Source organism: Mesocricetus auratus, unplaced genomic scaffold (genome assembly GCF_017639785.1).
Source record: "Mesocricetus auratus isolate SY011 unplaced genomic scaffold, BCM_Maur_2.0 Super-Scaffold_100676, whole genome shotgun sequence".
NCBI lineage: Eukaryota > Metazoa > Chordata > Mammalia > Rodentia > Cricetidae > Mesocricetus > Mesocricetus auratus.
The window spans coordinates 2844533-2870480 of NW_024429266.1; the positions used below are offsets into that span (position 1 = coordinate 2844533).

At 49.6% G+C, this 25948-nt stretch overlaps 1 protein-coding gene and 1 long non-coding RNA gene across 3 annotated transcripts in view; both read right to left on the reverse strand.

The window, feature by feature from the left end:
- Window positions 1-11859, reverse strand: part of Kcnh1 (potassium voltage-gated channel subfamily H member 1) — a 285008-nt gene extending 273149 nt beyond the window's left edge. For both annotated transcript variants that reach the window (XM_005082858.4, XM_005082857.4), the window contains exon 1: window positions 11605-11859. In XM_005082858.4, the coding sequence (XP_005082915.1) occupies window positions 11605-11683 (79 nt within the window). In that variant the 5' untranslated portion in view covers window positions 11684-11859. The remainder of the gene's footprint in view (window positions 1-11604) is intronic.
- Window positions 11860-15710: 3851 nt separating this feature from the next.
- On the reverse strand, window positions 15711-18306 carry LOC110343337. The gene is made up of 3 exons (XR_002385590.2): window positions 18204-18306; window positions 17129-17285; window positions 15711-16860 (listed from the first exon to the last, which is right to left on the reverse strand). It is a non-coding gene; the product is annotated as an uncharacterized LOC110343337 (long non-coding RNA).
- Between the last annotated feature and the right edge of the window lie 7642 nt (window positions 18307-25948).

The window sequence follows — 25948 nt, forward strand, 5'->3', positions numbered from 1 at the left end:
CTCCTGCCAGCTGACCACCACAGACCTGCCATGGCACACGCGTGCACCCACACGCATTAAAACACGTGTAAAAATAATGTATTAGTCCTCTGACATTGCCAACGAGCCTCCTCCACACTGCCCTCCCCATAGAGAGAAGGCTTAATTCCTGCCACCCCGTCCTCCCTTTGAGTCTCACGTCCTGTGAGGCCCCAATGTACACGTGCACTTCAGCAAGATATTCTCTGCGTTTTTCTTGTAACCATGACTTATGTGGCAGGGGTGTGAGCCGAGACCCTCCATGATGGGCGGGGAAAGCGGTCACCCCTCTTCTCTGCCCCCCCCAGGGAGACACAAAGAGAGAAGGCGTCACTATGACAACTGAGCGAGAAGGGGTGGGTAGGAGGAGACACCAACGGCGATGAGGAGAAGAGGAAGTAGAGCGAGCGGTGTTCAAGCTGGCTGGGAAAGAGGGACACAGGACTAGAACCCGGGGCCTCCTCTTTCTATAAAACGCGTGTTACCGTTTCAAAATGGCGCACATGCCAATCTCTTCATTCTCAGATGGTGACTGAAAGGTTAGGGAAAATAAAAATTTATTTAACAGGCAGCCTCCTGCAGACAGGAACTCTTAAGTTTCATTAGCTTGAAAAGAAACGGAGAGCGCTGAGTGACAGAGGAACAAGGTATAAAATTCCGGGGACACCCAGCAGGGGTTGGTGGGTAGGTCAGGGGAGGAACCCACAGCACTGAGAGAGAAGAATAAAGGGACTTAAGACATTGACTGGAAGTCAAACAGAGAAAATATCCACTCTCCATCCAGCACACACACACACACACACGCTCCTCCATCCGCATGTGCCCGGGAGCCAAGCATTTACCTCACACATGAAGAAATGGATGGGGTTTGTCACGAAGGCAGAGCTCCCCAACCGTCACACCCATCGGCTGCCTGGCGGGTTCACTGAAGCACGGGGAGCTGGACCCCATCCCAGAGTTTCTGTTTTCCTGGGTGTTTTGGTTGCATTTCTGCTGCTGTGAGGAAACACCCTAGGGTTATTGTCCATCACAGCAGGGGGGTGGCAGTAGTAGGAGGCTGAACTAGCCTGTCACCTCACACCCACAAGAGCAGAGAGAAGTAGCTGCACACACACCTGGTGCTCAGCTAGCTAGCTGTCTCTTATACAATGCAAGGCCCAAACCCAGAGAACGGGGCTGCCCACTTCCAGACTGGGTTGCCTTACCTCATTAATAGAGACATCCTACCACAGACATGCCCAGAGACCAGCCTAATCTGAACAATCCTGCATTGAGACCTGCTTCCCAGATGAGTATGGGGTGTGTCAAGCTGACAACTGGAACTAACCCCCACACTAAGTAGGATGTGAGAGGGGAGTCTTTGCTTCTTAAGCCTCTAAAGACTCTACTGCCAGAAATGAAGCTACGTAGATTTAGGTCCATCTCTTCAAACTTCAGTTCCCACACTTGGAAGATGGGAGTGGCACAGAACAGAATTGTAAGGAAGGTCAAAGAAGGTGCATGCTAACCCTTCAGCAGACAGCTAAGAAAGACTATTTATTGGTCCACAGTCTAGATAATAACTAATAATTGCCCTAAGTGACCAGAACTCATGGTAGTTAGTACCTGGTGACTGTAATAAACTCTCCACATGTGCTCTCTTTTGACATGTGAATTTATGAAGCTGAGAAGATATGGAAAAGAGCGTGAACATACTTCATGAAGCTAGTACATGAAGCCTTCCTTGGGCCAAACACCCTAGCATTTGTACATCAAAAGGAGCACAGGGCAAATCTCTCACCAAGCTCACCCACACAGCACACACACTGGTTCCCACAAAGACTGAGAGGCTGACTTGGCTGCGGAACAAGTCCCTGGCTCCTTGGGCCAGTCCCACCAAGAACACTGAGACGCTCAGGAGAAAGCTTGATGGATGCTTAAGAAATGTTTCGTTAAGGAGCGAGGGGTGAAACGGAGGAGGCAGAGTAGCAGTGAGACCACTCTCAGGGAGGGAAAGTGGTTTGCAGCCTTTGACAGCTCTCAAGGTGTAAATGCGCCAGCCACAGCAGCTTCCAAACACCAAGGTGAAGTCGGCAGACCAGGAGTGGGGAAGAGACGTGCACAGCCACACCCTGAGGAGCTCCTAAAGGGACAACCAGGAGCCCCGTGAATGCAAGGGCGTAACCATTAACCAAGGGAAACAGTCATTCACCATGCATTTGCAGGGGAAGGGCCCGGAGAGCTGGTACCCTCCTATCTCACAGGGAACACTCTGTAAGACAAAGCCAGCAGCTACCAGCCAGCAACAGAGCCAGCAGATGTGAGGGATCTACACAGGCCAGCCTCCCAAGACACAGAACAGGCTGGGAAAACAAAAGACAGCGGACCTGTCAATCCAAACAGAATATACACAGGCCCCTGGCCCGTGTAGAAACCCCAAGCCTTCAGGATGGCTCCACACAGCTCTAATCTATTCGGTCTTGGAGATGCTACAAAGAAGAAAAGGAGAAATAAAATCCTAAAACTACAATCAACTGTGCAGGTCAAGCTGGCTCGGGAGGCGCTTGCCACCAAGGCAGTCCTGAATCTGACCTATGGGACCTACACAGTAAAAGTAGAGAACCGACTCTCAGAAGTTGACCTCTGACCTCCAGATTTGCACTACAGCATGCAGGTGTGCACGCAGGTGTGCGCACATGCACACACGCATGCGCGCGCACACACGCACACAAATAAATGAAAATAAAATTAAATATGTGGTACACACACAGTTGGCTGAAATACAGTCCTTAGCACTCAAGCTAACCACATTTTCTTTATCGTGGTGGAGAAGTGAAGTTCTGGTGGAAGATGCGTATTCTTCTAAGTGACGCCTAACGCAAGGTAAAGTCAAGCCATGGGGCTGGAGTGAAGTGCGCCCGCATCTCACATCTTTCCAGCACTGAACCCCAGCACACTGAGAACACCCAGGCTCCAAGGACAGAGAGGAAGCAGAGGCCCTTCTCTTCCTGAAGAAGAACCTGCACAGGACAGCGGGGACGCGGTGTGCTATGTAACAAGACCCCTGTCCCAAAACAAAACAATGCCTGATGGCACTGCAGAGCCGGATAGCTGTGGGAGGGCTGGTCCCCAGGCGTCGCACTTACTAATTACGTGGATGACAGTGGGATTCACACACACACACACACACCGCTCCCTTCAGCGCGTCCATTTTATATAACACGGGGCTGATCAAAAGAGTCGTGTCACCTGGGTGTGAGTAGGGTGGCTGATGACCCAGTTGGAAAGACTTGAAGTGGTTCTGTCATTGACATGCACATCTGATTGTTACAGCAGGGGCCGTGAGCACCCAGAGGGATGCTGAAGCTGGACAGACAGCTCTCTGTTAGCACAGACAACCACCGGAGCACCAAACGCCGGGTCCAAGGTGCGTTGAAGGATCACACCAGTGTGCATGGGCACCCGACGGAGGGGCAGCGACGACGGGCCAGGGGCAGGAAGTGCTTAAAGGAAGCCACAACCCCGGGGAGACAAATCTCCCCACACTCTGCCACCTTTTTTCAGTGACTTAACACGATCTGGCTGTCCCGCATCCAACCTCACAAAAAAAAAAGACATAGTTGTAAAAGCCTAGAACACTCCTGGGTGAGACGTGTGCTGGAGAGGAAAGACTTAGTGTAAGTGTTGAGTCTGTAGAACATCTCTTAGACCCCGGGAGAGATTTACGCTTCAAGCTGGGCTTCTTCAGTGAGACCCAGAGGCACAGACGTCTCCCTCATGCCGGAATTCCCAGGCACAGGATCCAGCTCATGGGGAAACCGAGTCACAAGCTAGCCTTTGCATTTTAATTCTCTTCTGATTATTTTCTGTGCATATATGCACATGTTGCATGTATGTGTATGCCTGTATATGCATATAGATATAGAGGCCAGGGGTCAAGCTCAAAGGATTATATTCTCTCTCCCTTCCTCCTCTCTCCCTTCCTCCCTCCCCCACCTCCCTCCCTCTCTCTTTTTCTCTAAGACAGAGTCTTTCCCTGAACCTGTAGCTCACCAGCCAGCCAGCAGGCAAGACCCAGGATCCTGCAGCACCCACCTCCCCACCACAGGGATGACGAGCAGATACCACTGCGCCAGGCTTTTATGCCGGTGTTGGGGGCTGAGGTCACCTTGCTAAGCCCTCTCCCTCTCCAGCTGCCCCTCTGCCTTTGAACCCTCCGCTGAGTCCAACCCCTCCCGTCATTCACTTCTTACCACTTCATTCAGAAAAGACTTATACTCACCCTAAACCCAGATGCCCAGACGCCAGGGTAGGGACACAGCCAACAGCTAGCGACATGCCACCACCAGAGTCCAGCCACCCCACTGCAGCAGCCCCGCACGATCCAGCACCGCTGAAGCACGGGAAAACGACCTTAGAACCAACTTTACGAGGATGATAGATGTCCTCGAAGAGGAAGGGAATAAATGATCGGGGCTCCCCATTCCCTTCGCCCTTCAGCTGGAGTTCTTACGTAATCTCTGTCCCCTGAGTCTAATGCTTCTCAGCACAAGGAAACGAATGTCCAAAACACACACATACAGAAAAACAAAAACAAAGCAAACGCCCCAAGCCTTGCCTGTGCCCTTTGCACATAAGCTTTAGGGCGACGGCTCCAGGTCACTCGCAGCCATGTGAGGACGGACGGACACACACACACACACACACACACACACACACACACACACACACACACACACACAGAGAATGTTTAAAATCGCTCCGTAACCAAACTTCCCACAGGACGAGAACACGTTTTGTTTTCATTTCATTTTGGACACATGCTCACTCGGAAAATAGCCCCAGATGACCCCAGACATTTGTTACCAGACTGTTTGAGAAAAAAAAAAAAAAAAAACAACAAAGAAAAACCGGAGAGACTACCAAACTTTGAAGACTTGGAGCACTGGGGCACCTCGTCCATCCCAGGAGGGCAAGGATGTGCCAATGGACGGGAACTCTTTGCACGACTGTCTGGCAGCACCCACCACAGTGAAGCAAACACATCCTGGGTGTGTCCCCAAGGGAAACACAGGCCATGTGTCCCAAGGGCAGACGCAAGAATGATAGCCCCAAGCTGGAAACCCCACATGTCCTGCAGCATTGGAACGGGCCCATAGAATGGGGCCACACTGGGAAGTGTCAGACAGTAAGGAAAGAAAATGGACAGGGCGGGCAACCCCCGAGGGACTCACAGCTGACAAGCTCTGTGGCCCGCGCACGTGACACCACCACGCAGCAGAGGGGCCAAGCTGCCCTCATCAGGAGGCGATGGAAGCGGTGAAACTTAGTAAGAGCAGTGGTAAAATCGGAGGATGGCTCCCTGTGCGAGGGGCAGAGAAGCCAGGGCCAGGAAGGCTGGGGAAGCAGGGGATGGCTTGCTGGGGGACAGGGAGGGGAGCTGGAGTGAGGGAGTCTGTCTCCCCACCCAGGTGATGACAGCACAGGACCCTGCAGAGAGATGGTGGCAAGCTACACAAAGTCACCCTGTGTGCGCTTCAAGTACTGTATTAAACCATTGTTGAAACACTTAAGAATAAAATTGTTCAGATGAGTACGCATGTGCCAGTGGCCTGGGTCTGTTTCATCACACAGGGCAAGCTATGAACAAGGGGAAGCGCTGAGGGCAGGGCTTAAGCTGGACACGCCAGCACACACCAGTGATCCCAACCCTGGAGAAGCGAAGGGGCACTGAAGTGGGAGGGTCGCCGGTTCAAAGTCAGCCCGGGATAGATGGTGGGAATGTGCCAAGTGCTATCAGACAGCAGCATCAGAAGAGGAAGGGGGAGGGGGAGGGGAGAAAAGGGGGTGGGAGGGGGGAACTTCTCAATGGGAGTTGCTTACAGTTTATTCCTTGGGGAAAGGTGAGTATCCCCTGGAAGAGAAGAGGTCAGCGGACCACCTGTCAGAACTGAGATTCCAGGAGTCCAATTCTCATGTTCCCCAGCTATGGCCGTGGTCACTTAGGGAGGCAGGAACAAAGCGAGTACTATCACACGTAGATAGTGTGTCCACCCGTGAGAAGGCTCCCTCCCTTTGGGTAAATAACTAATGGCGATTCTGAATGCATCTTTAAGACATTAACTAAAGATGGAGAGGGGGAAAGCCCGGGGAGCTCCGAGGCAATGCTCAAGGAGCCAGATGTGAGGTCCCACTGGAGTGCAGGCCTGGTATCCGAGGGAAGAAAGCCAGGGGCCCCATTTCCCACAGTGTTTCCCAAACGCATGCGCTGTCTTGAAGTGGGTGATTAAGATGTGTGGATCTTATTAAAGCTATGGAGTTGGGAGGCTTTACTGCCCTGGCTACATCACCGTACTTCAAACTCTTAGTTCCTAGCTAACATCAATCACTACAGCCAAGTTTCTGAGGCCTTGGCGAAGACAGCGGAAGGTTACCTGAGAACAGACAGTATGGAGAAATAGGCGCGGGTCAGACCCAGACAAGCTCTGCTCTCAGATGCACGTTTTAACCTGATTTCTGCCTCACAACTATTGACACAGCTCAACGCATGTATGAGGAGCCATAGCATTACCCACGGTGACCATCCTGTTCGCTAACTAATTGCATCAACAACCTGAGCCGTCGTAACACTGTACACAAACACAGCTGACTTAGCAGTCTGTAAATTGCACATGTACGCAAATCTGCACCAAAACGTGCTACGTTCCCTTCCTGTTGACGTGGACAGAGTGTCGCCGGCACCCACAACTGTTAGCTATAGGTTCCCAAACATTAAAACACATGTTCTGCGGAGGACGGGGCCGTCTAGAATAATGTTTCCGAGGTTCCTGGCACCTCGAGGTTCGCCAGCCTTCCTAGGACAGATCTCCTGTTTGCTTCAGCAAGTTTCTGACAACGGTGCCTGCACACTTAAGCAATCGTCCAAATTGTTGTGGAAAACGACTTTCAGCCATGCACAGAAAGTGTGTGTGTGTCTGTGTATGTGTGTGTTGTGTGTGTCTGTGTATGTATCTGTGTGTATCTCTGTATCTGTGTGTGTCTGTCTGTGTGTATCTGTGTATCTGTGTGTGTGTGTGTGTGTGTGTGTGTGTGTGTGTGTGTGTGTGTGTGTGTGTGTGTACCACAGAGTGCATGTGGAGCCAGGAGACAGTTTTTAGGAGCTGGTTTTCTCCTCCACTGCAGGTCTCTCGCAGGCCACCAGACTTGCCTGACCAGCTCTTTGCCCTGCTGCGCCATCTTGCAAGCTCACCAGTAGGGTTTTAAATGATGGTTGATGCAATCATGACCAAACTCTCATCAACTGTGAAGTGCTGATCATTCCCCCTGACCGCTCACAACCCAAAGCATAGATACTGATCAAATCTGTCCTTCAGAGTCCACTCTAAATCAACCCAAGAAAGTTAAACTGGCTTTCCGTAAACACTTTAAAGTGTTTTTCTTAATCTACCGAGAGGCCTAAGCAAGCACTGGTGCCGGTCACTGCAGTAGAACAGGGACAACAGCTTGGATCAAGATTCGCCTGGGTGTGGCATTCTTCCAGAACATCAGGCACCACACGGCCTGAAGTTACAGCAAATGGGATCACCTCAGAGACCCTCACAAGGTCCAGCCTACTACTATCCCATCAGAGAAATGGGCCACTCCGCCCAGACCCATGTCCCTGCTGAACATGGAGTTCACAGGAGGGAAGACTGAGGTGGAACTTGAGGAAGCAGTGTTCTCATGATCAGCCCTGCTGGGGAAGGCCTTGGTGACTCAGCTATTTGGGGGTCACCTGTGCTTTAGTAATTAACCCCTTGTCCAGGCACCTACAAACTCACAGACTAGGATAGGCTCCAGATTTTGGTCTGTTGTCAGGGCCTATCACGTCCCCAGGGAAAGTCACACAGCAAAGTTAACTAAGAGAAAGGGGGTTTCTCGTTACCACCTATCCCTAGGGTCCAGTAAATCTTCATTAAATCACTATGACCCTCTGTCCGGACCCCACTCTACCCACCCATTTCGAGGAGTCTGCTTCTTACTATGGAGAACTATTTATAGAACTCCTGGCTCCTTGACATTACAGGGGAGCCTGTCCTCCTTCTGTTGGATCCTTGGGTGCACAGGCCCCTGAAAGTGACCCAGGTTCCATGGGGGGGGTACACACACACACACAGGAGCCCCTCACCCTGCAAAGGTGGAAAGCCCTGAGCTTCTTGAATGTTCTTGGGCTCTCCTCTGCCCTGCTGTTCTGTTTGGATGCGGCCGTGTGGCTGCTGGCCGACATGGGTGCTGTCCCTGTTGATATAACGTTTTGTTTCATCTCCACCGGGAAATCTGCTTCTTGCGTGAGCAATAGTGTCACAAGGAACGCTGCTTCGGCGGTGCACTCTACACAGCTTTGAGGGAATCTCCTCACGTGTGCCCTTCCAAGTGTAGAGGGGCTGCCGGAGCCATCCCCATCCGCACGGTGGTGAGGAAGCATTCAGACTAGGCTGCATCTACGTCTCCTCTGCGGCTCGGGGACATTCCAAACACCACACCCTCCAGGCACCCCAAACAAGGACAGTTCCAGGGCTGGAGAGATGGCTCAGTGGTTAAGAGCATTGGCTGCTCTTCCAGAGGTCCTGAGTTCAATTCCCAGCAACCACATGATGGCCTACAACCATCTGCAATGAGATCTGCTGTCCTCTTCGGGCATGTAGGCATCCGTGCTGGCAGAGCACCGTATACATAATAAATAAATAAATATTTTAAAAAAAAACAAGGATGGTTCCAACCCCTCTCACATTCTCTCAGCCATTCTTCTAGAGATGACAGAAACATTTCCCAACCAAGGCTCATCGAGCAGAGGAAAAATAAAAACCACAAGAAGCCGTCTGAGAGCTGGGCTCAGCTCAGTGGCACAGGGCAAGGCCCTGGCTTTGATCCCTAACCCTGAAACAAACCCACGGCACCCTCTACGCACACCAGCTGCAGGCACCGTGAACAGGCCGCTTAGTACAGGACTGGGTTTGCTGCTCTGTAGATGAATAATGGAAACATCCCACAGGACCACTGGAGTGAAAGTCCTGATAAGGTGATTATGGAGTACTGCTATTCAGAGGTAAATAAAATGTTGTGACAACCAAAAACAGGCTGCCAGGTTTCAAGAAACTGTGTGTATGTGTGTATGTGTGTGTGTGTGTGTATTTGTGTGTGTGTGTGTGTGTGTGTGTATGTGTGTGTGTGGTTTCTCTGTATAACCCTGGCTGTCCTATAACTTACTCTGTAGACCAGGCTGGCCTCCAACTCAGAGATCTGCCTGCCTCTGCCTCCCGAGTGCTGGGACTAAGGGTGTGCACCACCACCTCCCAGCTGACAATAAATATGTAAAGGTAAATTCCAATGTAGGCAGATATTGAAATACTTCCTAGCATTCACAGTATTTAGTCATTCAACATTCAGAGACTGTTATGAAAAACGATCACCAAAAACTGTAAACTCCATATTTCAAGTCAGCACTCTACCCTGAAGCAGAGTATGTTTAAGAGGCCTTCCGGCTCCCCGTCCCCCAGCCCCCGCCTCCATGGTTTTTGGGCTTGTCTGTGTTGCTCCTTTTTAGTTGATGGGAATCAAGCTGTTGGAACAGGTGCTGAGATACAAGGGCCAGAGCTAAAAATACTCCAAGCGGCTTGCTTGCTTTATTGACCTTCTCCCTATAGGCGCACAGGGGAATGGCACCAAGATCCACTAACCAGTTGTAGGAGTATTTAGCTTCCCAATAAACCCAAGCAGCCCTGACTGTAGCCTGCACATCATCTTCCTGCCCCAGCCCACAGAGTACACCACGGATAGTTTCCCCTCTAACTTACAGGACCCTGCCTCCTCTACAACAGACAGACTTCTCATTAATGCTCACGGCGCTAGTGCAGAAGTTATATGTCACTCACAGTGGGGCCTCCAAATCTGCAAGACGGTGCCCACACCAGATCAGTTAATGGAATAATACACTAACTTAACCCATAGTCTCTTCCAGCATTTTGTGGTAGGAGCATTCCTCGTGGCTGCCTGTTTAGCAATTATCACACACACACACACACACACCTTGCTCTAAACAGCCCTTTAAACCTTGGGGGAAAGGTGTCAACCAATGAGTACTCTTGTCTTTAAGGGGCACACAACAGAGGTGGGATAATTTCTAAGACGTATTTAAGGAGCATGTGAGATTTGCTGCTGTAGTGGATAGACTTTTTCTTACAAACTCAAGTTGCTTTTTAATTAAAGAGAACGTCTAGGTGGCAGAGGTCACTTTTCGTGCCCTGCCTTTGAGTCCCTAACTGAATTCATCTGGAAGCTCATCAGTTTCAAGCCAAGTTCCAAGGCTCCACGCCTGAGGTTTATACGGTCAAAACACAGTTCTTGGATTAAGACCTCACGGCCTTTCTGCAGGAGAAAGTCTCCTGCTTCGGGAAGGAGAGGAGCCTAGGAGTCTGCTGGGAGCACTTTGGATTTGGGTAGCCTGGTGAACAGGTGTATGTAGCAATTCTCCAATGCCAGCTCTGTGTGGGGGGATGGTGGTGAGTGTGTGTGTGAGTGTGTGTGGTGTGGGGGGATGGTGGTGGGTGTGGTGTGGTGTGTGTGTGTGTGTGTGTGTGTGAGTGTGTGTGTGTACTTCAGCTCAGGTGGCAGGCTCAGCTCAGGTCAGAAAGGTTTGGATTGCTCCTTTTGGGTATCTGCTCTGAAGACTTTCACCGCCTCCGGGGTTTCATGCTAAACCACAGGAAACTGTAAGCCCTGCATTAAGAGGCGTTGGAAACTGTTCCCTCTCCATCACAGTCTGACCCTCTCATCCCCGTGCTCCGTGCTGTCTGCGAAGACAGGGAAACCTCGTGCTGTGCTCAGGGTTGCTGGGTAATGGATAGACTGGAGGAGAATCAGGGGGTGAGGGAAGACGAGACTGGCCGCGTTTTAAAGGGAAGAAATATAACAGATTTGTGCGTGGGACCACTTAGTTCGCTCCTGCCTGAGCCCTCCACTTCCCAGCTGAGTCCAGGAAAACCAACGAACCCTCGCGAGCCATCAGTTTCAGCTGGCTGGTGAGGGTGGACTAAGACAGCTTGCGTTTCTGGTCAGACCTCCCAGCTTAAGGGATGGAAGGCGGAGTTGGCACATCCCCGAACCCGGACAGGGCCAGGACCTGAGTGGCCCGGCTCTGTTGCTGGCTGTGGCCTCCCTGGCACCTTGGGACTCAAGGGAGCCTCCGCGGGGAGGCGGGCAGTGCGCATCGGGAGCGCAGTGCTCGAAGGTGGCCAGCCTACAGCCACTTTTCCCAGGACTTTGCTCACCAGCTGCCAGGCTTTCCTGGAGAGGGCACCGGGAGGGCGCGGAAAAGGCCCCAAAGGCGTCGCCTGGAAATCTCTCCTCCAGAGATGGGGCTCACCAGCCACCACCCCACCCCATCCCCGCTCCGACCCTGCCCACCTCCTGGGCCGGCAGGCAGGAGAGGACGATGCGCAGAGCTCCGGGATGCCCCTGTATCTGCCGGCACCGAGCAGAAGGGGTCTGCAAGCATAGCACTCCTTAGGAAAAAACAAAAAAACAAAACCAAACCCGCCTGGGCAATCGAAATCCAGAAGCAGCACTTACCGTTGGACCGCCGCACGATGTTCTCCAGAAACGTGTTCTGCGGGGCCACCAGTCCCCGCCGGCCCCCAGCCATGGTCATCCTCCCGACTGCCCGGGATCTGGGGGCGTCCGGTGCCGCGTCTCACCGCAGCAGGCGGCCGGGCGCGCAGCCCGCAAAGGTTCTCAGCTCCCCGCGCCCCATGCGCCCCGCAGCCCCGGAGCGCAGGGGCGGCGACTGACTCCTGCAGCCGCCCTCGCCGCGCTCCGCACCTCCCCGCTGCGGCCCGCCGGGCTGCGCGCTCGAGTGCCCCGGGCTCGGTGCGCTGCGGCCGCCTCCCGTGGGCGGAGGGAACCAGTCAGTCCAGGGCGCCCCCTACAGGGCGAGCATCCCTCGGGGACCCAACCGCAGCCGGGATCCGCGAGTTGAGGCTGGGACTGCAGCGGCACCCTCTGGGCGCAGCGGGAAGTGTGTCCAGAGTGCGCCTCGGGCTGGGTGCAGATCAGGGTGAGCAGCTTTCTTGGTGAAGTCCCCACCACGCCCCCGCGCCTCGAAAAGGTTACAAGGAGTCTCAGGGACATGAGGGTAAGAGTTCCTTTGCGCTGCTCCGGACCGGAGTAACAACCTCCAGGCTCTGCAAACAGCTTCCTGCCCGGTTTCTCAGCCTGCATATCCAGCTCCCCCAGGAATCAACCAAGTGTCTAAGGGAGCCTGCTTGCCCGGTGACTGACAGATTCAGATCCCCCGGGAGCCCTTTTGGTTTGTCTTTTCCATAACAAGGCTGCAGCCTCCTCAGCTGATAAATGGCCCTTCCCCACCTGGTTGTTGCCCTCCCTTACAGAGCAAGCATTTTACCAAAAAGAAAAACAACAAAACATGAGTTGGCACATTGTGGTTTCCAACTAAAACACAACCTCTTAAGATACGTGTGTGAGGTTAAAAAACGGGAACAAGCGGGCTGCCCAGCATCGAAGAGGCGAGCTGCCTCTGATGGCTTCCCAAAGTATACCAGACTTTAATTAACCAGCGGTAACCGTGACTTGGAGGAGCGTCCACCAGGCACAGATGAGGCACATACAGCTTCAGACAGGCCCCAGGAAGAAACCACTCCGACCTCCTGCTCCCGGGAGAGGGGTATTCCAGCTGCACCGGATGCGCACCTGTCTTTGGGCTATGAGTGTGGCAGAGGGATGGATTGGTTATTAACTGGTTAGTTTCAGATTGGACAAAGATCCAAAGTAAAATGCAAGAACAAGACCGATCCTGGGGCCTCCGGCGCCTGGGTTCACCCTCCTGAAACACCTTAACAGGTTGCAAAGACACCCTGTCTCAGAGTCTAATCTCAAAAGCTAATTCCATCCAAGCACTGCCTCGGAGTTGTGGCAAGGGCGCTAAATAAATCAGACAGAGGACGGAGACACTGACTTTTAAGGGTCTGTACTGGGGCCTGCAGAGAAGGCTCAGCAGTTCAGGACACTGCCTGCCCTTGCAGAGGACTTGGGCTTAGTTCACAGTAGTTCAAAACCATCTGGAACTCCAGTCCCAAGGCATCTGATACCTTTGTCTGCCCTCTTCAGGCACCAGGCACACACGTGGCACACATGCTCACATGCAGGCAAAACACTCATACTCATAAAAAATAAACCTGGGGGGAAATGCCAAGTCAAATGTCATTGTCAGAGTGGCTAGATGACTTGGGCCATTATAAATGTCACCTTTCATCTACTTGCGTGGACACAACCCAAGCAGCAGTGGTTCCTGCCAGCAGACGATGGCTGGGCAAGACCGGCATAAGCTGTGACTTGAAGGTAATGCTGGATTTCTCCCATTGGATAACATCAGCCCCCCCCCAACGCAGATGGAGCTGAGATTTCTTAAACACTAGCTCCGTCTAGTGGTCCTTTGTCTTATTACAAGTATGGTAACCACAGTACCTGAAGAATGTACTTGGCAGGCATGCTGGCTACCCACTTCATTTTATTAGGTTCATTTGAATAAGGCAACACCTTACAGCTGTGCTATTTATGGTGGGAAATGCACAAAGGGCAACTTTGCATGATAATGTAAAGACCCTTCAGTCAACTTCTTGCACCTGTTTGTGGAAGAGAGAAAGCAATGGGGGGGGTACCTATCATAAAGAGACCATAAAATTTCTCTAATGTCCTGTGGCTTAGATAAAGAGAAACAGGTGGCATTTGTTTGGGGTGAGAGCCTTGGTAGGCTACCTGTTGAACACAGGGAGCTCAGAGTTAATGCTTCCCATTTTAAATGCACCATCTCTGTGTTTCTCCAAGTGTTTACCGTTTTAGAGACTAATTGTCATGGCACACAAAACAACACTAAAAGTAAACAATCTTTAACCACATTGTGACAGTTCTCTGGGCCTATGACTTTGGAGGCTGTCCTGGAACTTGCTCTTGTAGCCCAGGCTGGTCTTGAACTCACAGAGATCCACCTGCCTCCACCTCCTGGGTGCTGAGATTAAAGGCGTGCACCAACACCACCCGGCCTAGTTCTCTGGGTCTTTAAAAGGCACACCCAAGTGTTCCCCTATGTCGACTGGCTGGCCAGCCCATGGCTCATCTGACTGGAGGAATAGCCTCGTCCTTCCCTGAGAGTTGAAGGAGGCTGCTCCTGCCCCTAAGCACCCCATCTTTCATAGAGCCACACAGCAAATCTGAAGCCAGCCCGGACACAAGAAACCTTGTCTTGAATCTCCCTCATGCTCTCTCATGCTCTCTCTCTCTCTCTCTCTCTCTCTCTCTCTCACACACACACACACACACACTCATATACACACTCTCACACACAGACACACTCACACAGAGACACGTACACTCTCACACACAGACACACTCACACAGAGAGACACATACTTACACTCACACACAGAGACACACAGAGACACACAGAGACACATACACTCACACACACAGAGAGACATATACTTACTCACACACACAGACACACTCACACAGAGACACACACTCTCATACACAGACACACTCACACACAGAGAGACATATACTTACACACCCAGACACATGCACACAGAGACACAGACACACACTCACACACACACTCTCATATACAGACACACTCACACAGAGAGAAACATACTTACACTCACACACACAGACACACACACTCACACACAGAAAGACATATACTTACACACTCACACACAGAGACACATACTTGCACTCTCACACATTCACACACAGACGTACTTACTCACACTCACTCACACACACACAGTCCTACCCTGGGGTTTTGCCAGCCTGCCTCACTTACCAGACAAGCTTCAGAGCAGTCAGAGGTCCCACCGTGCCTGAAGATTGACACCTGACTGTCCTTTGACCCCCACCACCCCACCCCTACCCCAACCACAGCACATCACCCCTAAAACTGTATACACCGGGTCTGGTTTGTACCAAGCACAGTGGATTCTAAGGAAGTGACGTCGTGGTGATGGACACCTGCTGTGGGGAAACCAGCTTGCGTTTAATAAAGGCTTCTTTGCCTCACTTCCCTGCATCCAGCTACTTTCCTTCTTGGCCGTGCTGTCTTTCTTCCTCTCTGTAAGTAAACCACTGTTCAGCTTTCCCTTGCTACTGAAGACCACCCTGCTTCTGCCCCAGGAGATCCCCCGTCTTAGGAGAATAGTTATTCTGCCCAGGAACCTAGAAGCCAGAGACAGGGCAGACCCACTTGAAGCCACTGCAGACCCACGCCTCCTCTCTCCACTGGTGCAGTTTCTCCTGCTGTAAAGTTTGTGCTCAATACCAATGCTACCCTGCCCCTCCTTGCATCCTAAAAGATTCGGGGGACACTGCATTTGGTTTTGAAAAGGCTCAGGTGCTTGAAGGACATTATAGAAAAGTAACAAGGCAGAAGTGCCTTCTGGGTAGAGCCAGGGGTTAGCGTTCTATGACTTACAATTAAAGCCATTTAATATTTATTGTTACTGTTGAGAGGTGTTTGCTAATTTCTCTGTTATTCATCTTAGAGATTTGCTGGTTTACTAAGATAATATTTTATTCTGACCTCATTTTTTCACAAATTCTTCAACTGAGATTTATTCTATCCCAAGCTGCAGCCCTTATGCACACTTTCCGTCCCCTTCTGTATGTAATACTCCTGTAATATCTCTGGCACTGTTGTGGTAGTCTCTATTGCTTTAGCAATATTTGAGTCATGAGTTGCTTTAGCTTATACCTATCTGGAAGGACTTTATTTCTAGTTCAATTTTGTGCTGCTGTGTATATATGATGTGTGTAAGCATACATATCCTAAGGAGCCTATGTGGAGGTCACAGGACATCTCTATAGAGCCCTCCTCTCCTTCTGTCTTTACAGGACTCAGAGAATAGAATTTACACAGTCAGGCTTGTGCAGCAAATGCATTGCCCACTGAGCTGTCTTGTTGGTCCTACCCTTTGACTTTAAAGGATAGCTAACTTTAGTGGAGGGGGTGATCTTGGTTAGCCGTTACTTCCCGTCAGGATTTAGACTATATCAGTCTGTGCTCTTCTGCCTTTAGAGTTTCTGGTGGGAGGTCTGTGGTTACCCCAGTGTTGGCCCTTGTGCCTTGAGGCTTTCCATAGTCTGTTTTTGTTCTGCACTCTCGTCATCTTAAGTACAGTACAGAGAGGTTCTTTTCTGCCCTCCTTATTGGATATTCTAAAATACCTCCCTTATTCGGATGTCCCTTAAGTCTGTATCTCATGCCCCTTCTTTTACACCACAGACTTGTAGGTTTCATCTCTTAATCGCATCACGGGGCCTCGCATGTTGAAGTCGTGATTAGCTTTTCAGTTATTGCTACCTGTTCTAATGACCCATTTCAATCCCTGGTGTTCTTTCTTTTGTCTTCTTATTCTATTGGTGGTGTTTCCATTGGGTTTCTTGATTTTATTTATTGAGCATTCTGATTTCAAGATATTCCTTTTTCATGATTTTTCAGTCCTCTGTAGAATTTCTTATCCAGGTTGCTAAATTTCTTGTCCATATCTTGACTTGATCCCATTTGCTTGTCTGAATACTCTTTGAGGTCACACAGCTTTTTAAGACAAGGCTTTACACTTGAATGCTAGTGGCTGGCGTGTCTGCCACTCCATTGTCTTTGGGTTGAGTTACCGAAGAGCTGTGAGCTTGTCCGGGAGTTGTATTTTGTGTCGCTGTGTGTCTAGCTTTTCGTGTTTCTTGCATTTCTATGCTGCAGTTTGTGTCTCCAGAAGGATGAAAACCCTTCTCTGGAGGCCTCGATCCCCAACACCACTTGGAAAACAGAAAGCAAACGTCAATAATAGCGATAGCATCAAAAAACGGATATAGACAATGAAAACCAAGAAAAGGTAACTGCTATATTATTAATAACCATAGAAAATAAAAAGGCAAAAGATGGAGAATAAACCATGAACCTAAAGATCAATAAGTATAAATAAAAAAATACTACTAATAGAATAAGTCAGGCATGGTGGTGGGTATCCTCCCTCCCTTCCTTCCTCTCTCCCTCCCTCCCTCGATGCAGACAGACCCACTTTACCTGGATTCCCCCAGGCAGGTACTTTTCCCTCCTCCGGAACCAAGGATCCTGGATCTTCTATTGTCTCATAAGCAGCAGTATTTATAGCCTGGACCACCCAGAGGTTTGTCCATCTGACCCAGAAAATCCAGGACAAAGAGGTCTTCCTTCTCTGTATCTGACAATGAGCAAAATTCAGAACCAAATAGTAATTCTGCTTTGTGCACATAACCCGTGGACCCGCTTGGATGCATTCACTACACATGACCTCGTTGTCATGAGATTTCTCTGAACCAGACCTCTTGCTCTTCGATGCTGGTTCATTTGCTCACGACAGCCAGGCTTTTCCTGGCCAATGTGTTCCCGCCTTCCAAGCCCTCTCTGTCCATCAGCTCACTTAGAAAGCCTACCTTTTAGGAAGTGCTACCCATAATAAATGATCAAGAATATTAGTCCATCTCCCTGCATGAGGAGATGCTGCACTGTGGAAGAACAGGCTTGGAGGACTTGCCCTGCTGAGAGAGAAAGTGAAGAAACCCATGAAGTGACCAGAACATGCAGAGCCCTGTTGAAACATCCCTCCTGGCAAGGACAAGTGCAGAAAACAACAAAAGGTAAGTCGCAAAGGGAACACCGGCTTGTGAGACTTTCCGACACATGTGAGCTGCCGCCAGCACCAAAACCCTGAATTCTCAGAACAAGGAAGAGCAAAGGGGGTGGTACTCCACACAGAGACCCTGGTAGACAGAGGTCTGGCAAGCAGCAAAGCCCATGGACTCCCACAGCTCCTGCTGCCTTCTCTGCTGTCAAGGAGAACACATAAACAGAGCTCAGCTCTCCATCGTTGTAGTAGTGAGGGAACGGAAGCCTAAAATACGGTATTTAAAAAAGAAACTATTTTAAAAATTGCCTAGCTGAAGTTAGTTCAAGTTCCCAAGCCCTGATAAACGGAAAGATGGAGGTTCCAGAGGCCGAGATACCAGAGTGTGCTTTCCTGACTTTATTCAAAGGAATGTCTTAGTTAGAGTGACTATTGCTGTGATGAAACACATGGCCAAAACAACTCATGGAGGAACGGTTGGTCTATTAGACTTACACCAAAGGGAGTCAGAACAGGAGTTCAAACAGGGCAGGAACCTGGAGGCAGGAGCTGATGCAGAGGCCGTGGAGGGTGCTGCTCACTGGCTTGCTCCTCATGGCTTGCTCAACCTGCTTTCTTATAGAACCCAGGACCAGCAGCCCAAGGATGGCCCCACCCACTATGGGCTGGGCCCTCCCCCACCAATCGCTAATTAAGAAAATGTCCTACAGGCTTGCCCACAGCCTGGTCTTACAGAGACATTTTCTCAGTTGAGGCCCCCTCCTCTCAGATGACTCCGGCTTGTGTCAAGACGGCATAAAACTACCCAGCACAAGACATAAGAAATCAATTATTTTTTTAATGTATAGTTTAAATTAATATGCATTCTGGATAAATTGATGACAGGTTATTAGAGGCAGTTGGGACTTCGAAGTAAGAGATAAAAAGTCAAAGTTAACCACTGGGATCCAGGATGGATAAACCAAGTAAAGAGGGAGCTAGAGGAACATAAGGTCAGAAAACATACTTATAAACGGGTTGGTGGGTGTCTTCCAGGTATCCAACACGTGCTTGAGAGTATCTGGTGCTGTGGGATCTTGTGTGTGCTGTGGCCTCTGAGACACAATCCTGTAAGTTGTAGGCAACTAGTAGAAGTGTAAGCTGCTCATACCCAGAGGTACAGTGACTGCGCTGGCTAATTTTCTATGTCAGCTTGACATGAGCTAGAGTCATCTGAGAGTTGGGGGCCTCAATTAGTAAAATGGCTCCGTAAGACCGGGTTGCACACAAGCCTGTAGGGGTTTTGTCAATTACTGACTGATATTGGAGGGCCTAGCCCATGGTGGGTGATATCATCCCTGACTGCTAGTCCTGGGTTCTAGAAGAAAGCAGGCTGAGCAAGCCATGAGGAGCAAGCCAGCAAGCAGCACCCCTCCATGGCCTCTGCATCAGCTCCGGCCTGCAGGTTCCTGCCCTGCTTGAGTTCCTGTCCTGACTTCCTTCAGTGATGAACAGTGATAAGGAAGTATAAGCCCAATAAACCCTTTCCTCCCCCAGCTTGCTTTGGTCATGGTGTCTTATCGCAGCCATAGTAACCCTAAGACAGAGTTCAATCTATTTCCTTTCTCCAGTTAATAAAGCTGGTTTCTCAGTTGTTTTTTTTTCTTAAGCATATTTGTGTCAGTATTCCTAATGAGCTGTGTATGTGTCAGCTCTTCGGATTTTCCTTCTAACCAGTTGTATTATATCTTATTAGTTCCCTCATGAATCAGTGAATTAAATAAATGTTTGGCCTATGTTTATTTTACATCCATAGAAGTTTTCTTTTTTTTCCTTTAAAAATATGCTCTGGCCTGTTGAGAATTTGGGGGACACAGTTGGGAGATGGAGTGTTGCTGATGTGTCGCGAAAACACAGTCATGAGGACGCCGTGAGCTGTCAGCCCAGGAGGCACCTGAGCAGTGGAGGGGTGACAGCTTCCTACTGCGGTGACAAATAACAAATTAACTGTAAAGAAGATAGACCGTTTGGGCTCACGGTCCGGGAGGTTCCTGTCTGCAGGTGTGCAGGGTTTGAACGAGAACTGTCCCCCATGGTTACATGCATCTGAACACTCGGTCCTCAGTGGGGTAGCACTGTTTGGGGGGTTATTAGGAAACTGAAACACCCCTGAATGAATTGCAATACTGGGGGCGGGCTTTAAGAATTTACAGTCTCACTGGGTGTTGGCAGCGCACGCCTTTAATCCAGGTACTCGGGAGACAGAGGCAGGCAGATCTCTGTGAGTTTGAGGCCAGCCTGGTCTACAGAGCGAGTTCCAGGACAGCCTCCAAAACAATACAGAGAAACCCTGTCTGGGGAACAAGAAGAATATACAGCCTCATCCCACCCCCCAAGTTCATTCTCTCTGCTCTGTGTCTACAGCTGAAGATGCATCTCCCAGCCTCCTGCTCCTCCAGCCAAACTTGCCACTGGCTGCCACGCCCACCACCACCACCACCATGGTGGACTCCGCCCTTTGGAGCCCAATAGGTAACTGATCTACAGCTGAACTCGTGGATGGTACAAACTAAACTAAGCAGGAAGAGTTCTGACTTGGGCTTGGGAATGGCAGAAAGCCACAGAGGCGGCTGGGGTACAAAGACAGTCATGTTCGGAGATTAGGAGAAGTGACAATTCTACGCCTCTTATTAAAGGCGTTTGAAATCCAAAATTCTGGAGTTATACTACAGATAAACTTCCTTTTAATTAAATTGGGGTCAATCTACCAGGAAGATACTTTTAAATTCAAGTTTTCAACCAATAAGCCAGAAAGCTATGACCCCTGGGCAATCATCCACCATCCTGAGGATACTCATCGCAGGATAGTCTGGAAAGCAGACCCCAGGAGGAGAGGGGAGAGCTCTAGAGAGAACATACTGATGTGTTAGCATGATCCAAGAAATAAGAAAAAGAGTTGCAGAGGGCCAAAAATAAAGGAACTCGCTGTGGGAGAAAGCAAACCCATCACTCAGCACTGACAGGACATGAACATCTGTAACTCAACCCCCTCCCCCCCATTCTCAAGGTGCCGTATACTGAACGTCTCCCTGCAAGAGAAGTGCTGTTCCTAGTCTCTTTTGCTGGAGCTCTGCCAATTCATCTGCTCAGCTCCTCCCTGTGCTCTGGTCCCTGGCCACAGAAAGGCCGGACACAGAGCTAAGAAACAGGGCTTATGAGCTAATGTGAAACAAGGAAAGTCAAGGAACAACTAGGTGGGCTATTTGGGCAGCGGTACCACAAAGTGCGACGGCCGGGGAATAGACTTGAAGCAGTTGTTGTTTAGGTAGTTACAGGTCTTATGCACTTACTGTCGTAGGGTTTCTATTGCTGCGAAGAGACACCGTCATCATGACAACTCTTATCCAGAATGTAGGGAAGGGAGCACAGCGAGGAGAGACTGGACCAAAGTGAGAGCAGAATCCAGCTGGGCAAACTCCAAGCTCTCCATCTCCGTGTCTGATGTGCTCCTAGCTCTTGGGCTGGCCCCACTCCCTCCCTGCTAGCAGCTCTTCTCAACAGGTACCCACGGCTCCAGCATCTCTAACATCTTGGGGTCTCTAAGGCAATCCAGGCTTCGCCTTCACATCTTCATGCAATGGCATCTCTAGACTTCCATTCAGGGACATCCCTGACACATGCCTGGCCTCGGTGGCTTTCCTTCATCTCGGGGGCAAATTCTGTAACCCCTTTCCTCTACCCTTAACTCCAGAACCATGAGGCTGAAGCCGCCAAGTTCCGCTGCTTGCTGGGGCTAGGACATGGCCCCCTTGTTCAATTGCGTCTTCACCAACTTTCCATTTTGATGGCTTCCTTTCGCTGCCTACGCTTGGCTGTTCTGTAGACCAGGCTGACCTCAAACGCAGAGATCCATCTGCCTCTGTCTTCCCAGTGCTGGTATTAAAGGCATGCACCACCACACCTGACTTTAAGTCCTTTTCACAAATTAGAAATTTACCTGGGTGGGATCTTGTCCTGAGGTCACCACTTGATGGGGGAAGTCCTTCTGTGTACATGTTTGTCCTATTGGCTGACAAACAAAGCACTGTTGGCCAATAGGGAAGCAAGATAGGTGGGACTAGGAGTCAAGGAGGATTCTGGGAAATGTAGCCAAGAGTGGAGAGTCGCCATGTGATCCCAGGAAGAGAGGACGCATGAGGCTGTGTCCTCGGTAAGATAAGTTCTTGTAAAAATATATAGATTAGTAATTATGGGTTAATAACTAAGTCAGAGGTAGCCAATAAGAAACCAGAGAAAACAGCCAACAGCTTCATAGTTAATATAGCGCCCTGCGTGTTCATTTGGGACTGACGCGGCTCTGGGACCAGGCTGGTGGGAAGAATGCTCATTAACCACTCATTTATTGTATTTCTTAATGTGTTCATCTCTTTGAACATAGGACTTAGCTCTATTGTACTTCCTGGTGCTCCTTTTCTCACCAAATATTTTTCCTTGCTCAGCTTGTTCCTTTTCCTTATAAATCTTCATTAGAGTCAACACCAATAACCACACAGCAGAGTCAATACTAGGCTTTTTTTCATTTTTATTTAAATTAGAAATAAGCTTGCTTCACATGTCAATCCCAGCTCCCTCTCCCTCCCCTCCTCCCCCATCCCCCTTGCCAGACCCCCCCAGCTCCCCACCCAATCCCCACTCCGATGCCCAGGGAGGGTGAGGCCCTTCATGGAGGATCTCCAGAGTCTGTCATTTCATTCAGGGCAGGGCCTAGGCCCTCCCCCAAGAGTCCAGGCTAATACTAGGCCTTTAAAAAAGATTTCTTCTGACAAGAGAGTTAATCCAGAGCTCTTCATGTTAGACTCAGGCAAACTTGTCAGACACAGACAAAAGCAGCCTGTGTTATCCCCAAAATATCACTAGAATGTTCTCTAGGCCACATATGAATATCCTTCTCCTTCTGAAACCTCTCGAGCTTAGTACCCAACAGTTCAAATCATTCTCAGCACCACTGTCTTCTATGCTCCTACTAGTATGGCCCATCAAACAGTGCTTAAAGCCTTCCACTGCTTTCCCAACCATAAGTGCCAAAGTCCACATTCCCCCCAAACAAACACATGGTCAGGCCTGTCACAGCAATGCCCCAGTCCCTGATACAAACTTCTGTCTTAGCGAGGGTTACTGTATCTGTGAAGAGACACTATGACCATGGCAACTCTTATAAAGGAAAACATTTCATTGAGGTGGTGGCTTACAGATCAGAGGTTTAGTCCATTATCATCAAGGCGGGGAGCACAGCAGCGTGCAGGCAGACATGGTGCTGGAGAAGGAGCTGAGAGTCCTACATCTTTCAGGCAACAGGAAGTTAACTCAGCATCACACTGAGAGAAGTCTTAGCACAGGAGACCTCAAAGCCCGCCCCCACAGTGACACACTTCCTCCAACAAGGCCGCACCTCCTAATAGTGCCACTCCAGATAGGTTTATGGGGACTGATTACATTCAAACTACCACACTTACATACCTGACCCTGCAGATGTGTTAAATCTGCACAGCAATCTAGTTACTAAGTCCATTTTACAGAAGAGGAAGCAGAGGTATAGACTAGTCCATGGACAGTCACACTGCTGACTTCACTGAAGTCCAACAGGCCCCAGAAACAATAAGGCAAATGTCTAGATCATCTCCAACTAAGCTTTAGAAGTCATCATCACCATCATCACCATCATCATTGTGGTTATCATCATCTTGGTTATCATTATCATGATTACCGGAGCCATCCTTGTGGTAATCATCATTGTCATTGCCACCTATACAGCTCCGGGCATGTAACAGACACTATTGTTCTATTGCATCAAATATTCACAATTACCTTTTGCACGCACATGCGCACACGATGGGGCTTGGGGTGCGAAACAGAGTCTCCTTTAGGTAAGAGGCTTGTTTTGTTTTCCATTTGTGTTGCTTTGTTCTTTTTAAGGTAGTTTAACTTCGTAGTTCAGCCTGGCCTACATACCATTGGTCCAGCCCTTTGGCCCAGTTTGACTGGCTTAACCATGTCATTCTTCGAGAAGGTGACCGAGGCACAGAGGGGCTCAACCGCGTTCTCAAGATCCACAGCTGAGTCTGTGCTCAGGCAGGGGGCCCCAGGTCTGCACTCCTGGTGTGCTGCCTTCAGGAGGCGTTTGTCAGCTGGCATTCCTGCACCCCTGTGCTGCTCTGCAATTTACTAGGTGGTCTAGCCTTTGCTCAGTTACTCACTCGGTCTCTCCTCTGTAATATGAAGATAACAGGCCTCCGTACCGTAGTGGGGGATTAGATGAGCAAAAGCAGGGAAAATGCTGGATTTGTCCTCAGCACCTGGCACCTGTGGAGAAATGGTAACTGTCATCAGACCGTGCCATATGAAAGAATAAGAAAGGGTTGTAGTAGCTATAAGCATAAGGTCCTGCCTGGAAACTAGAATAGACTAGAACGTCGGGGCCTGTAAACTCCGTGGAACCCAGACATCCTTGGTGAGGTTTCTGCCATCAGCTACCAGCTGGGATCTCAACTCCTAGCCTGGTGCACACGAGTGACTGAGGAGCTCTAGCTCTGAGATGCATGAGGGGAGCCTGTAGTCTTCAGCTTCCCTTTGCTGTCCATCTTACACGTCTGCTGTCCCTGGAAGGAAGGCACAGTCCTATTAACCTTGCAGTTCAAGAAGCATATCTGCAACCGGACATGCACTGCTTGCATCTCTGCAAACTCCAATGGCAACAGAAAGGAAATCATCCAAGCAATTGCGCCTGGCGTGAGCACCAAGGGCAGCTCTGAAACCATGGGCATTCTGGGTTGAAATGTCCTTAAGAAAACATTGTTCAGTGTGTGTGTGTGTGTGTGTGTGTGTGTGTGTGTGTGTGTGTATGTTTGAGAGACAGACACAGAGACAGGCAAAGACAGAGACAAGAGTGAGTGCTGGATATGAGAACATTCATCAATAAATGTAGAAAACTGGCTAATTATACTCGGCTCTTCAGAAGCAAACAGAATGAGCCCTTTTTGAAATTATCTTCTAATGAAAGGGAACCGGCTGATAATGTTCCATTAAACAGTCCTGTTGCCAAGCCACCTTCTTAATATCTACACCCATAGATTTATACTGCTTTCAGACTTGGTCAGAGATGGTTTGGTTTTGTTTTGTTTTGTTTTGTTTTGCAGCACAGAATGGTTAATGCAAGGAACTCTCAAGTGTCCAAAGAGCTGAGAATAAGCAAACGTGAGTGCTCAACCGTGAAGAGTCATGAGTTCAGCCTCCCTCCATCAAGGCTTGGAGAACACCGTGGAGGAGCAGTCATGAGGAATGTAAGATCTGGAGGACTGCTGTGGAATGCTGTCTTTTAGACATGACATGACTGGTGCACACATCGACTCCAGCAGCTCTAGCTGACTGGGAAAGATCGAGACCGTCAGAGTCCCAGCATAGATGGGTAAAAGGCTCACAACCCACCCCTGGCTGATGGTGATGAATGAGAGAGAGTCACCTTTCGCTGACAGCATGACCATTTGTAGCTTGCCTATGCCCCATTGGATGGCCCCATATCCATGCATTTAGGATCAGCACTGATTATAGTTGGGGAGTAATGAATAATAACAGTACTTTTTTGAAGAGGACAAAGGTTGGAGGGTGGTGATTTGGTTGGTTCCAGGAGGAGCTAGAGGGGAGTAGTGGGGAATGAATAAGATCAAAGTATAAAGTATACAAAGTATACATTGTATACATGCAGGAAATGTTTAAAGAATACATTTAAAGTACTATGTCTTATGAAGCAAAGACTGTAAGCTTAAAGAAGAAAACGGGCTCCCAAAAACCTATCTTAGACTACCCCACTTTGTTCTTATATTGTACTATCTGAAACATCTTAGTTTCTTTAAATGATGAACTTTAATTTGACTAACTTTCCCCCCATTGCTGCAACAACACAGATGTCCTTAAAAGCTAAATGGAAAGTCCGCATTACTGTTAGTGGCTGCTCAGGGAACTTGCCCAAGTCATGAAGCCCCTCACCACTCTTTTTTCTTTTATGCACAAAAAACACATCCTGGTTAACAGATTCGAGTTAGCAAGAGCAGTTAGCAATAAGCAAAACCCAAAACGCAGGACTGGTACACTTAGAGACTTTCCTGGATCCCAAACCTGTGGACCAGGTCTCCAGAAGATTAGGTCATTGTTTCTCTCTGGGCAGGTGTTGGGGCCTACATGCCAGGCTTTAAGGTTAGGATGCTGTC